General features: G+C 37.0%; 1 protein-coding gene across 4 annotated transcripts in view; it reads left to right on the forward strand.

Moving 5' to 3' along the window:
* Positions 1-13,189, forward strand: part of LOC127848190 (prolow-density lipoprotein receptor-related protein 1-like) — a 188,257-nt gene that overhangs the window by 154,110 nt on the left and 20,958 nt on the right. For all 4 annotated transcript variants that reach the window (XM_052380489.1, XM_052380494.1, XM_052380490.1 and 1 more), the window contains 8 exons: positions 4,925-5,145; positions 5,658-5,864; positions 6,606-6,849; positions 7,181-7,300; positions 8,116-8,220; positions 8,637-8,773; positions 11,778-12,056; positions 12,766-12,894. In XM_052380489.1, coding sequence (XP_052236449.1) covers positions 4,925-5,145; positions 5,658-5,864; positions 6,606-6,849; positions 7,181-7,300; positions 8,116-8,220; positions 8,637-8,773; positions 11,778-12,056; positions 12,766-12,894 — 1,442 coding nt within the window. The remainder of the gene's footprint in view (positions 1-4,924; positions 5,146-5,657; positions 5,865-6,605; positions 6,850-7,180; positions 7,301-8,115; positions 8,221-8,636; positions 8,774-11,777; positions 12,057-12,765; positions 12,895-13,189) is intronic.

The following is a 13,189-nucleotide window of genomic DNA, read 5'->3' on the forward strand; positions in this document are numbered from 1 at the left end:
CAATGGACACTTTATGCCTATTAATACTGATTATCTACCATTGTTTTCCGGTTCAGATAACTAAGTGGATGGTCATTCTTCTGCACCAGATTTGTCCATTCTGACACAGTTATATTATACCAATCAGATCACCGGACATCGGTCGCCATTCACCAGTCATATCACCGGTCACTGGTCACCGGTCAGAATAAGAAGTCGCACATCATCATCGGGTTATTTTTCCTCCTCATCTTTGCTATCATCATCGGATTATTCTTCCTCCTCTTCTTCATCATCGAATGAATCTTCGTCGTCTGCTTTAATGATCTCTCATCGTCATCGGATTGGATTTTTGTTATGCTCTTCTTTTCCGAGCAGTTCTCGACATTGATATCAGACCATATGGATTCACCCATATGTCGGTCTTTAACTTGTAACATCACCGGTCATATTATGACTTGTCCATTTACCTGGCTACAGTTACCGGTCATTGACTGGTCCGGTTCGGTCACCAGTTACCAATCACCGGTATTTCACTGTGTTTTCATCGGTCAATTTTATAGTATCATGGGTATCTTCTACATTACCTAGTTGTATACCCCTGGCTATGATTGTATTGAAGACAATATTTTATGGATTCAACAATCTACATAATATTTTGTGTTTTTCAATACTGATGTTCTTCTGGCGACCGTTGGTTACCAAATCATCTCCGCTGACTTGGTCTATGGTTGATTCTCCTGACCAGCTATCCATTAGGGTGCTGTTTATGAACTACTTATACTAGAAGATTATGAAATACCTATATCTGTTATTTCTACTTCTATCTCAACCGGCTACATGCAGACTAATGGTCTTGCAGATAGTTCGGCTGAAGTCTAGCATTGAGGTCGAACATTACTATTTGACCTCTATTAATGTATGTTCGAGACCCAAAAGATGAATTGTTTTAACCGCCTTTTCCTGTTGGCTACAGACTTTGCAGTCACTGTCACGGAACAGTTGGGACACATACGTGACTCTAGCAGGATTAGCAAGACGACACTTCAAGTCGACTTCTGCTTTTCTATTGCTCCTACGACAGTGCACATTTTCAAGTTACTGGAATCAACAAGATTTCTGACACTATCATACTTTCACTTCCTATGCCAGTTGTTTCTACTACTATCTCAGTTTTTGTTACTCCATGTTGGAGAATTAATAACTGAGAGAGTTCTGATACATAGGATTACCTACCAGATTGACTGCATGGCGGCCACAGTATTGTAGATGGCTTGGGAGCTATTGAACTCAGATCTTAGATGCTAAGGATTTGGAGGTACCTCATCTTCTCTTTACATCTTCAAGATTCCATTGCTGGAGACAATTTTATTAGACAACTTTTCCCTATTGAAGTTCTTCTTCTATTACACTTCTAGCCATAACATGCCGTCTTCCTATAACTGGTCGTATTCCTTTCGTAATTCGTTTGGTTAGGAGTCTTGAAGTAAATGGATTAATCAAGCTAGATTTGAAGACTTCCAAGCATTCTACCGGCAAGGGTCGATCTCTTTCACGTTATTCCTAGGGTTTTCACCCTTTTCTGCCACCACACCTCCGATGCCGGAGGTACCACTTTTAGTCATATTTCTGTACTTCGCAAATCGATGACTTCACTACTTCTATTCTCCAGGATTTTAAAGGCGCCTTTTATTGGTTCAAGAAAGAGGCTACTGTAGATAGGTCATAAACTTATAAGTGTTCAACACCTTCCTATTCTACCAATTTTCAAGTCTGTAGGGAGTGGGAAAGTTCGGCTTGCCGTGTATTCTTTCCCCACCCATCATTGACTAATGGTTCCGGCCACCGGTTGGTATTACTGGTCCGGTCACCGGTCTTTCTGCTGTGACGTCTCTTCGTACATCCATTTCAGCTTTATTTTTAAGATTATTGAAATTAATCTCAGGATTATTCAATCACACAGATTTCCATCTTTTTGTCATTATTTCGCACCATTCTGTGGTGTCTTGACGAGAAGATTATCTTGGCAATATATAAACTAAGTATAGTTTCTTCTACCACAATTTTCCTTACATCTTATACAGATATTAGCATGGAAGGTTATGGATGATCACCTAGAACCACTTATCCTGATATTCTCAATTATTTAATATCCTAATGAATATCACCTGCACATCAACATCTTTAAAAGCGAGCATTCTTTTTAGCTGTTTTTCATTAACAACAATTTTTTACGGCTCCTTTATGATGGTTTCAGCTAACACACATCTGTCGTAGTTTACTTCCAGACACAGAGGTGAACATTTTATCACTCTTTGTGCCTGCAAACCCGGAACTTTTTCATTGTTTGCAAGAACATCAATTTTTCTCTATCGTCTTACACATACCAGGTCGTCTCAACGCCCTGTTGGACGTTTTGTCTTGCAGTTCTTTCTGTCGAATTAGTTTTCCGTTGAGTTTAAATGAAATATGATTTGCGAATGCGTGGCAGCGTTTTTGCTAATGGCGTCGATGTAGATGCAAAGTAAAGCGAGAAAAACTGTTTCTCATTTAAGGCTTGTAATAAGTGTTATGCGATCGTAGATCGCAGTGTAATGCTGAACAACGTCAATACACTTCATAGAAGTCGATCAAGCAGTGTGTGCGATTGTTATATATTCGTCCACTTGATATAAACTGGATACTTACGTTTATTCTATTTTTGTTTGGATTATCTTGGTGAGTTTTTGCCATATTTTCAAATAAATAAACCATGGGATTATGGTTCTACGACCTTTTTAAGTCTCCTGTACAAGTATTTTCAGGAAACTTCTTCACAGGTCAAATATCATATCTCAGAGAGACATATATTTATTGATCAAAACATGTGCCACTACATCTCTGGCCATTATTTAGTTATCTCTACAGAAGATTTTTTTTTTATGCTCCCCGAAAAGCATATAGCATATAGTTGCCAGTTTGAAGTTCCTTCCGTACTTCCTTCCTTCCGTCACACTTTTGTAACCGTTTCTCGTAGCACCTTCAATACTTTACCGATCTCTTTCATATTTGGCATGTAGGTTCCTTGCATGGACCTCTACCTTTTGATGAGGTTTGAGGTCACTGGGGTCAAGGTCACCGAGGCTAATAAAAGATTTTTCCATCACACTTTTGTTACAGTTTCTCATAGCACCATCAATACTTTACCGATCTCTTTCATATTTGGCATGTAGGTACCTTGCATGGGCCTCTACCTTTTGATGAGGTTTGAGGTCACTGGGGTCAAGGTCACAGTGGCTAATAATAGATTTTTTTTAGGTGGTTATTAACACATAGATTGACAAAGCACATCATCGGGGAGCATCCATCAGTTTCACTGATATTCTTGTTTGTTAGAGTTTCAATCCTTGTTACTTTTGCAAGGATAATTCTGTCAGAACTGTATAAAGGTTCTATGGAAATTCTTTTTTTGACTGGGTATTCGAGAGCATAGATATTACCTTAATCACTGCTGGATGCATAGAGGTTTTTCTCATCTTTTTCTTTGATGATAAGAAGTTTGTTCTTCTCTCCGTCAAAGGATAGAGATTATGCTTTCGTATACCTTGTTTTGTGTAAGTCATCACAACATTGTGCTGTCTTACCTATTTCAGAACTTATCCAAGCTATGGAACGTCAACACTATGTTTTTGTGTTCCTTTACCTTCTTAAGCGGTTTTGGCTTGTGTTATTGGGTGGCTTAATGAGCTTTCTATGAATTTTCTTTTCATCAGGCTTATTAACAGTTCCAATAAAATTTTAAGACGGTTTTCCTTCTTATTATGGTTTTTACCATACGGAAAAGTGAAATTCATGCTTTTTCTGTTGAATACGACCATTTCCAGTTGGAACTTGGATCTAATGTCGTCTTCAATTTTTGGTTTCAGCTAGGATTCCTTGCTTAATATCAAGTCCTCTATATGGCTTCTAAAATCTTCAAGTTTCCAAGTTTTTCTTAAACTGGTAGACATGAATATGAGGATAAACTTCTATGGCCAATCATGGCTTTGAAGTTCTATCTCAGCAGTGTTAGTCCATTCGAGGTTCTCAAAAACTTTTCATTTCTCAAATAAAAAAGGGGGGCAGATGTGTCTGCGGCTTCTATTTCTCGGGGTTAGATCTCGACTAAGGAAGGTTATTCTTATCTCTATCTAAGGATTTATTCCTTTTTAGGATCTGACCGCGTGAATTAAGAGCTCTGTCTGTTTTGTGGGCATATATTAATCACACCCCACTTTTTGACATTCTCTAAGCTGTTTTCTGGAGGAATCCGACCACCTTTTTATCTTCGTTTTCTGAAGTGCCAACAATACAATTTGTATATGTTTGGTCTTGTTGTGGTTTCACTGACGGTAGTGTCTTCTTTACAACATAGACATATTTACTTTGTCAGAGAAGTCATAATTAATACCGTTTTAACGAGGATTACCTGATAACCCGTGTATTGGGTTTTGCTATCATTAGCTGATAAACCTGTGTATGGGTTCTACTGTGATGGGAAAATATATACGAACCTTCCCACCGCAGCTGAAAAATCAGCTAGGAATAGCAGGTCAGTTTTTATGACATTAAAACAATTTTTTTAAGTAAAATTAATTTTAATTATTGAATACTTACCTGCTATCGGTAAGTCCCACCTCCCACCCTGCTATTTGATTAATATTTGTGTATATACATGTTAAAAGAATATTGAGGGTTGGTTACCGATTTTTGCCTAGGTTGCATTGCACTATGTTTAACCTGGCCTGTATTACGGTATTGAGGTGGCCGATTCCCAGTTACAATTCCGGATGATTTAATTCCCCTTGGAAAGGAGACAGCTAGGGATAGCAGGTAAGTATTTAATAATTAAAATGAATGAAAAAATTTGTTTTTATTGTTTTTATTGTTTTTATTGTACAACATAATAGTACTGACAATTTTGCAGGAAAATTTTCTATACTGATTATGGAAACCCGCCAAAAGTCGGCTCAGCGAACCTTGACGGTTCCAGCGTGACTGCCATTTTACATGACCAGCTGATCTATCCAACGGGAATCGCCGCGGACTATGTCAATCAGCGAGTGTACTTTGCAGACGCCAAGAAGCATACCATCGAGGCTGTAAAATATGATGGAACCGATAGAAATGTGGTCCAAAAACTGAGTGGTAAGTAGACATATTAACATTATTTCTTTTTTCTTATTTTTTTTTTACCCCACACAGCTGATTAACAATATCTTTAATGAAAACATTGAGTCAAATAGACTTTTTTGTTTATTGTATTCTTTTGTTTTTATGTTTTATTTGAGAAATCCCGAAATACAGTTGAACACTTCTATGTTCAGTACCCTTTAAACAAATTAATCGCTTTCTTTTAGTACTGATTGGTTTTGTTAAAAAAATATTCATCATAAATTCAAATTATTAATTGATTTTTCAAAATAAGTAATTTGTGCCCCCCCCCCCCCTTTTTCGCCCCCCCCCCCCTTTTTCAATCAAACCAATATTTTATGTATTTTAAAACAACAACATTAATTGCTATTTTGAAGCCCCTACCCCTCCCAACAGTTTCTTTGAAGAAAATATCCATGTTTTTTATTAATCTTTAATTTTTATCATTTTGAGTTTTTCCCTCTCCAAAAAAATCAATCAAATGAATCACCCTCTATTTTACTCAGCTGATGATGTGCCCTATCAGCTTGACATCTTTGAAGACTTCGTGTACGTAATGATGTTCAACAGTTCTCGGCCAATCATCAAGTTCAGCAAGTTTGCGACCCGGTTTCCTGGGAAACAAAACATCGTAGAGGTCACGCAGGGTTTGCAACACGTCGGCGATATCGTCATTCTGCAGGAGAATAAGCAGATAATTCCGGACGACGCATGTAACCATTGATTGAATTTATCACTCTACACCTGCCCCCGCCCCCCCCCCCCCCCCCCCCCCCCCCCCCTCCTCCTGAAATAAATAATTAAGGCTGGCTCTGGGTAAATGGAGCTAAATGCATTTGTGTTGAATGGCGTCCTATATTAGCCTGTTGAGTCAGCACAAGCTAATCTGGGACAACACTTTGCACCTAGGTTGGATTTTTGTTCTGAAGACGCTTTCTTTGAACAGAAAATACCTTTAAAGCATAGAGTGTGGTCCCTGATTAGCCTGTGTGGACTTTATCCACGTTAATTAAGCCCAGGTTTCCCAGAGCAAGGTTAAATTGAATGCAATAATTTTAATTAAAGAAAATGTGCTGTGCATGCTGTTTTAATAATAGGTTAACACTTGATCAAATCTTACATTGAAGTTAATTTTCCATTATATTCATATTTATGTGTCATGGCTGTTGAACACATTCTTCATTGCTTGCCCACATTTAATGGCCTAATGTGTGTTGCATGGCTTCTAATCTAAATTTTAAACCATTTAAAATTAAACTAAAATACTTCTAAAGTATTTCTTAAAATCTACAGCACTAAAAATTGTGCCGAAAAAAAAGACCAACGCTCACGTCTAGTTTCTTTACACTTATATACCGTTCCCTAAAATGTTCAGCCCTTAAAACTCTGCTGAAGACCAACTGGAAAGTTGAGTTGCTTAAATACTTATATTTAGCATTATCTTATATTTACAGCCCTAAAAATTCTGCTGAAGACGAACGCAAAAGTAGAGCTTAACGCCTGTCAGTCGTCACCATGTGGCAATCGCAGCCTGTGCGTCAATGCGCCCTCTATGAAGCCCTACTATGCCTGTTTGTGCGGTGACGGGGCCACATACAACAACCAATCGAAGACGTGCGACTACATGAAGTGTCCAGAAAACTACTGCGGTCGTCACGGAAACTGCTCTGTCTCCGATAACAACGAGTACAAGTGCTCGTAAGTTTGCCGAATTTGTTCAATGCTTTGTTGCCGACATTAGGATATTGTATTGTATGATTGAAATATTCAGCGGATGTCTTTGTTATCAAATGATTCACATTTGGATCAACAGTTATATAATATGAGCCTGGAAACCAGGACTTGATGCATGTGAATAAAGTATTGTCCCAGATTAGCCTGTGTAGTCCACACAGGCTTATCAGGGACAACACTTTCTGCTTTTACAGTATTTTTCATTGAAAGGATGTCTGTTCTCAACGATCCCACTTTGGCTCACATTTTTTAACCAGAATCCACAAATAACCTCCATAGTTATTTTTTTCTGCAGGTGTGAACTTGGATTCGAGGGAAGACGATGCGAACTTGACCTCTGCTACAAATACTGCGCCGCCAATGGAAGCTGTTCCTTCATGAAAGCCAAGACGGGGTTGATCACCAGATTTTGCGAGTAAGTAAATTTGTACAATGTTAATATTTAGCCTTGTTGTGGCAAAACTGTGCCTAATGCATGTGAATTAAGAAGTGTCGTCCCGGATTATCCTGTGCAGTTCACACAGGCTAATCGGGTTGGATACTTTCCGCATAAAACAGATTTTCGCTATTAAGAGACTCCCTAAGCGACGCATTTGTGTCAACAATGAATATCCAAATAATACCTCTGTTTAAAAGGTCTGAATGAAATATACATGAGATATAGACTCCCTTTTCATGAAAAATTCCATGAAAGCAGAAAATGTTTTCCCTGATGATAAGTCTGTGAAGACTTGAGATATAGACTCCCTTTTCATGAAAAATTCCATGAAAGCAGAAAATGTTTTCCCTGATGATAAGTCTGTAAAGACTTTACAGGCAAATCTGGGATGACATTTTGCACACATGCATTTCTTCAAGTTTTCCTGGGGCCGTATTCCAGTAGCTTTTTAAGTTTTCACTTAAGTTAAGAAATTTCTTAAATAAATTTCTTAAGTTAAATTTGAAATGTCCAAAACAAAACATGAGACGCTTAGTATTTCTCTTTTAGAAATTCCTTTAAGAGTTAAAGGAAGTTAACTTAAGTTTTAATATATGAGAAAAAATACACAGAGTAAAGAAATTTATTAAGTTTATGAAGCTACCAGAATTTAACTTAAGTGAAATCTTATGTTTAAAGAAAAAATTGCGGAGATAACAAATATTGCGCAATATTTCAACTTAAGTTATTTTTTAACTTAAGAAGCTACTGGAATACGGCCCCTAGAACGCTGCTCATTTCAATTTTTACAGTTGTCCTCCCATGTTTTATGGAGACCGCTGTCAGTTCAGCAACTGTACGCTGTGTAAGAATGGGGGACATTGCTCCCTGGATGCGAACAACAAAACAGTCTGCGTGTAAGTACATGGTTTAGTTTGAATATTAATTTGTAATATATTTGTAAACATTATATATAATTATTATGCCAGTGTCTATTTTTATATACAATTTGTGAACATTAATAAAAACAACAGGTAAAACTGCATATAATGAAATTAAAAAACCACCGTTTATTCCAAGATTTATCTCTTATTTCAACCTCACATAATAGTGTTTACCATCTTTGTGTGACCCATGCCACAGGTGCCCAGAGGGATTCAAGGGGCATGACAAAGATTTATTTCTTATTTCAACCTCACATAATAGTGTTAACCCTCTTTGTGTACCCCATGCCACAGGTGCCCAGTGGGATTCAAGGGGCCTGACAAAGATTTATTTCTTATTTCAACCTCACATAATAGTGTTAACCCTCTTTGTGTACCCCATGCCACAGGTGCCCCGAGGGATTCAAAGGGCTGGACTGTAGCCAGATGGTGAAGTCCTGGTGTGATGGTTACTGTGAGAACGGTGGCACCTGTAGTGTCAATCCCAGCAGACGGAGAGTCTGTGCCTGCTCGCCAGATTACCGAGGTACGATTGGTTACTTTTCTTGTTTGAAGGCAATTTTTTCCCCATTTTTGGGAAACGGCCTAAGCCACCTTATTTTGTAAAAATGAGTTGCAAACTGTTAAAATTTTGGAAAAAAATGATTCACAAACTTTTTCAAATTGTTTGGGTTGCTTACTTCCCATATTGGTGAAAAACAGCCATTCCCTAAGAAGGAAAAAAATTACTACATAAAGATAGTGGACAATTAATGTATGTTGACATTTTCTTGTATTTCTATTGTCTCCTCATAATTCAACCTTCAAACTAAACAGACCGAATCAGGGAAAACACCAAGTCTTAAATGGTATGATCTTCTTTCAAAGAATTTGTCCGGGACATAATTCCATCAGCACACAGCACAGGCTGATATTAAACAAACTTTTCACACTTGATTTATCCGCATTTATACCCCATAAGGCACCTTAATTGCCGCACTTTACCATGTATAACGCACACCCAATTTTTTATTGCCAAACATGGCATCTATTACGAATATTAAGGATAACACAATTAATTGTTCACAACTAGAATAGCGTTGTATCAATGACGTGTGTGTTTTTTCCTCCTTTCAGCTGATTTCCTCCCTTTCTATGTAAAACATATTTAACAAATAGTTATTCACTGCTTGATCTATGTGCAAATGGAGCCTTTTCTTGATCTCTTTAAATCACACCCCTGATCAATCTATTATGCTCACCAACTATTAATATTTTTTTTCCAACATATTTTATTTTAAGATTGCAAACAAGTACACATACAATATGAATTATAACAATAATGTTTAGCAATCAGACATGAAAAATGAAACAAAAAAACAACATGTAATGCATCAAAAACATATCTTAAAATATATATTATAGTAGTCAACGACAGACATGCATATATGTAAGTGAAGTATCTTGTAAACTTTACAATTACATGTAGTTGTGTGTAGAAAATCATATTGGAAATACATAAATAAAAAAATTGCATTATTTGTCAGGTGAGCTTTATGAGTAGATTGCATAGAAAGCCTAATGCTTATTCAAAATGCTCTCGAGTCCGTGACCTGGGACTAGAACCAGTACTTTGTGTCTGGGAGAGCTAAAGAAAGCTCATAGTGGGGATCTTACCTTGATTTCCCGGTCACTAGGTGGACACCATATCCAGTTTTATCCACTATGCCAGGGCAACTTAAATGCATTTATGCCTAACGTCTAGAAAAAAGGCCTTGGCAACAGAGCTCCAGATAAGATTTTGTGAAATTCTTAAAGATTTTCAAAAAGAATTCTTAACTCTGAAATTTAATTCTTAACTTTACTACTAAGTTTTGGAAAATAATTCTTATTTTTAGCTCACCTGAGCGATAGCTCGGGGTGAGCTATTGTGATCACTCAGCGTCCGGCGTCCGTCCGTCCGTCTGTCTGTAAACAATTTGTAAACATCTTCTTCTACTAAACCATTGAGCCAATTTCAACTAAATTTCATGTGGAGCATCCCTATGTCATGGGACAAAAGAATTGTTAAAAAAAATTTGATCACATAACCAGGATGGCCGCCATGACCATATATGGTAAAAACCTTAAAAAATCTTCTTGTCAGAAACCGCTCATCAGATTTTCAAAAAATTTCACAGTGATGATCTTTGAAGGCTCCCCTGAAAAAGTTGTTCAAAGAAATTTGATTCGTCAAAAAACATGGCCGCAGGAGCTCGTTGAACTTTGCATGTTTATTCGTTTTTGCCTATTTTGTGAAAACTTTCAAAAATCTTCCACATTTTTTGTCCGATCCTTTCCAAATTTGCACAGTGTCTTTATATCAATGAGGACACGAACCCTACAAAAAATGAGCATTATTGGTCTATGAAGTATGTTTGTTTTGATTTTTTTTGCATGAAAATAACCATTATTATTTATTTTTAGGTCATTTAGAAAAAAATAAGAATTATTTTCCAAAACTTAGTAGCACATTAAGAATAAAATTTCAGTTAAGAATTCTTTTTGAAAATCTGGTAGTAATTTAAGAATTTTCCAAAACCTTATCTGGAGCTCTGTGAATGACCTAAAAATAAATAATAATGGTTATTTTCATGCAAAAAAACCCACAAAATAAACATACTAGCAACTTTATTTATACGAGTTCAACAGTGTCTTTTCAGTATTATACAATTTTATATTTCAAATACCTTCATATGCCCAAATTGTGCTTAGATTACATGCCTTAGATGAATTTTTACATATTTCACAATTAAAACAGGTCTCTTCTTCAATCTTTTCAACGATTAGCAACGGGACTTGTCCCTTTCACTCGTTCAATGTTTTTTTTGTGTGTTTAAGTTTGGACCCGTCGTGTCACGTTTTTGTTTAGCTTTTTCCTACTGTGTCGGCAACTGAACATACAACATCGTATAAGATCTTTTCTTTAATGTCTTTCTAAACATTTAACTTCGGCTCACTTTGCGTACCATATGTTAAAAGCGTGTTTTTGGACGCTTTGCAGTTTTTAGGACGCTCTCTTGGCACCGCCATTGTTTTTTGACAAATAGACTGTATACGCCGCTTTTATTGGAAAAAATGCGCTTTGTAAAACAGACCCGATAAACATTCTTTATAGGCACCGCAAAGATCTTTAATACGCGAAAAGAACTAAATGAAAATCAATACGAACCGATGTAAAAATAATATTCGTAACTTGATTTTTTAATTCTTAATGGTACGACAAGATTTAAAAAAAAATACGTAACAGACTTGAAAATAATTCGTAGTTACGAAAATACGACCCTTATCTGGAGCTCTGCTTGGCAAACAGCGTAGACCCATATGAGATGCCGCATGATGCGGCGTCTCATCAGGGTCTGCGCTGTTTGCTTAAAGGAATTTTTTAAAGAAATATTCTAAATATAGAAATAAATATACTAGACATCACTAATTAAGGAAATAAATTGATCCAATTCAGAAGGATGGGAGAGTCCACTAGGCTTAAATGGGTTCATTTCATTCTGTGGCAGGTGAGCGCTGCGAGCAGTGCAGCAGTCAAGTATCATTCAACGTTTGCTTGAACAACGGTACCTGTCACATGAACGGCGAACGGCAAGCATCTTGCACATGTCAACCGGGATACGACAACCGCACTTACTGCGAAAAGAAGACGTGCGTAGGCTATTGCAAGTTTGACTCGGAGTGTTCCCTGGTTAACAATCAGTTGCGATGTCGCTGCCGGGATGGTTTTACTGGGGAGCGCTGCGATCAGATAGTGGATTGTAACCTTGGGCCGTGTAAAAACAGAGGTATGTTATCAGTGTTTTTTTTTCACCATTTTGGGTCTGGAGCCATAGCGTTGTTTTACTAAACTTGGGAAATTGGTAATACTTCAGAATTGTGAATATATAGGCATTTTCAATATTATATTTACTTAGTTTCAACTGATAGAGCATGATAGGGAAATTATCTAAGAGTTTTAATTATTGCTTTTTTGGAAACCTTTCAATGGGAATTTAAGGCTGTCATGCAGGAAAAAAAAGATTGTTGCTTTTTGAGATTGTAAATGGAGCCTTACTTGGGCACATAATTCAACAAAAAAAATCACTAGTTAATACTGTAACTGCGCAGGTTTGGGACTTAGTAGGACAGCTTATAACTTTTGTGAACATTTTTTTATCTTCTGTTTTCTGTTTAATGAAAAAGGAAAGTTGCTTTGTACTGTAATTTTTGTAAAACAAATAATTATATTATTTCTGCAATTTAAGCAATTCTTTTTTTAAAAAAAGTAGTAACACTGTTATATTATTCTTCAATTGTACTTACTAAATTAATTGCTTCATAGAGAACAGAACAGAAAGATTTTTTGACTTATTCATATAAAGCTCATCGTCATTAACATACACATAAATATGCGTTCAAAGTAAAAACAAAACATCATCATTTCAAAAAAAGGTCCTTAAAAAGAAACATTCATATTGAGTAGTAAGCAAAACTGATTGTCTTTCCTTTGTAAAGGAACGTGTCATCCGTCAAACAATGTGGATGGACCACCCAAGTGTGAATGTCCGCCGGGCTTCAGGGGACAGTTGTGTGAGATAGCCACCTGCCAATTGAAGTGTCTAAATGGCGGAACATGCACTTTCGGTGAGTTAGCTTAAGCTTCTTTATTTTAGTTTGATTGCTTAGAAAGGCTCTCGAGTCCGTTTCCTGTGTAGAATCAGTACTTATTGTCTTTGGGGAGATCTAGGGAACGCTTCCTCAGGGGGGATCTAACCTGTGAACTCTTGGTCACTAAGAGGACACCATCCCATTACGCCACAGCGACATTGACTTACAGTGACTGATTAGTGGTGCATGTGTAAAGTGTCCCAGATGATCACACAGGTTTCTTGCTTTTTAAATTCCATCATTATAAAATTCTGTCATAAGTGTGTGTGTG

This window comes from Dreissena polymorpha, chromosome 10 (assembly GCF_020536995.1).
Source record: "Dreissena polymorpha isolate Duluth1 chromosome 10, UMN_Dpol_1.0, whole genome shotgun sequence".
Taxonomy (NCBI): Eukaryota; Metazoa; Mollusca; class Bivalvia; order Myida; family Dreissenidae; genus Dreissena; species Dreissena polymorpha.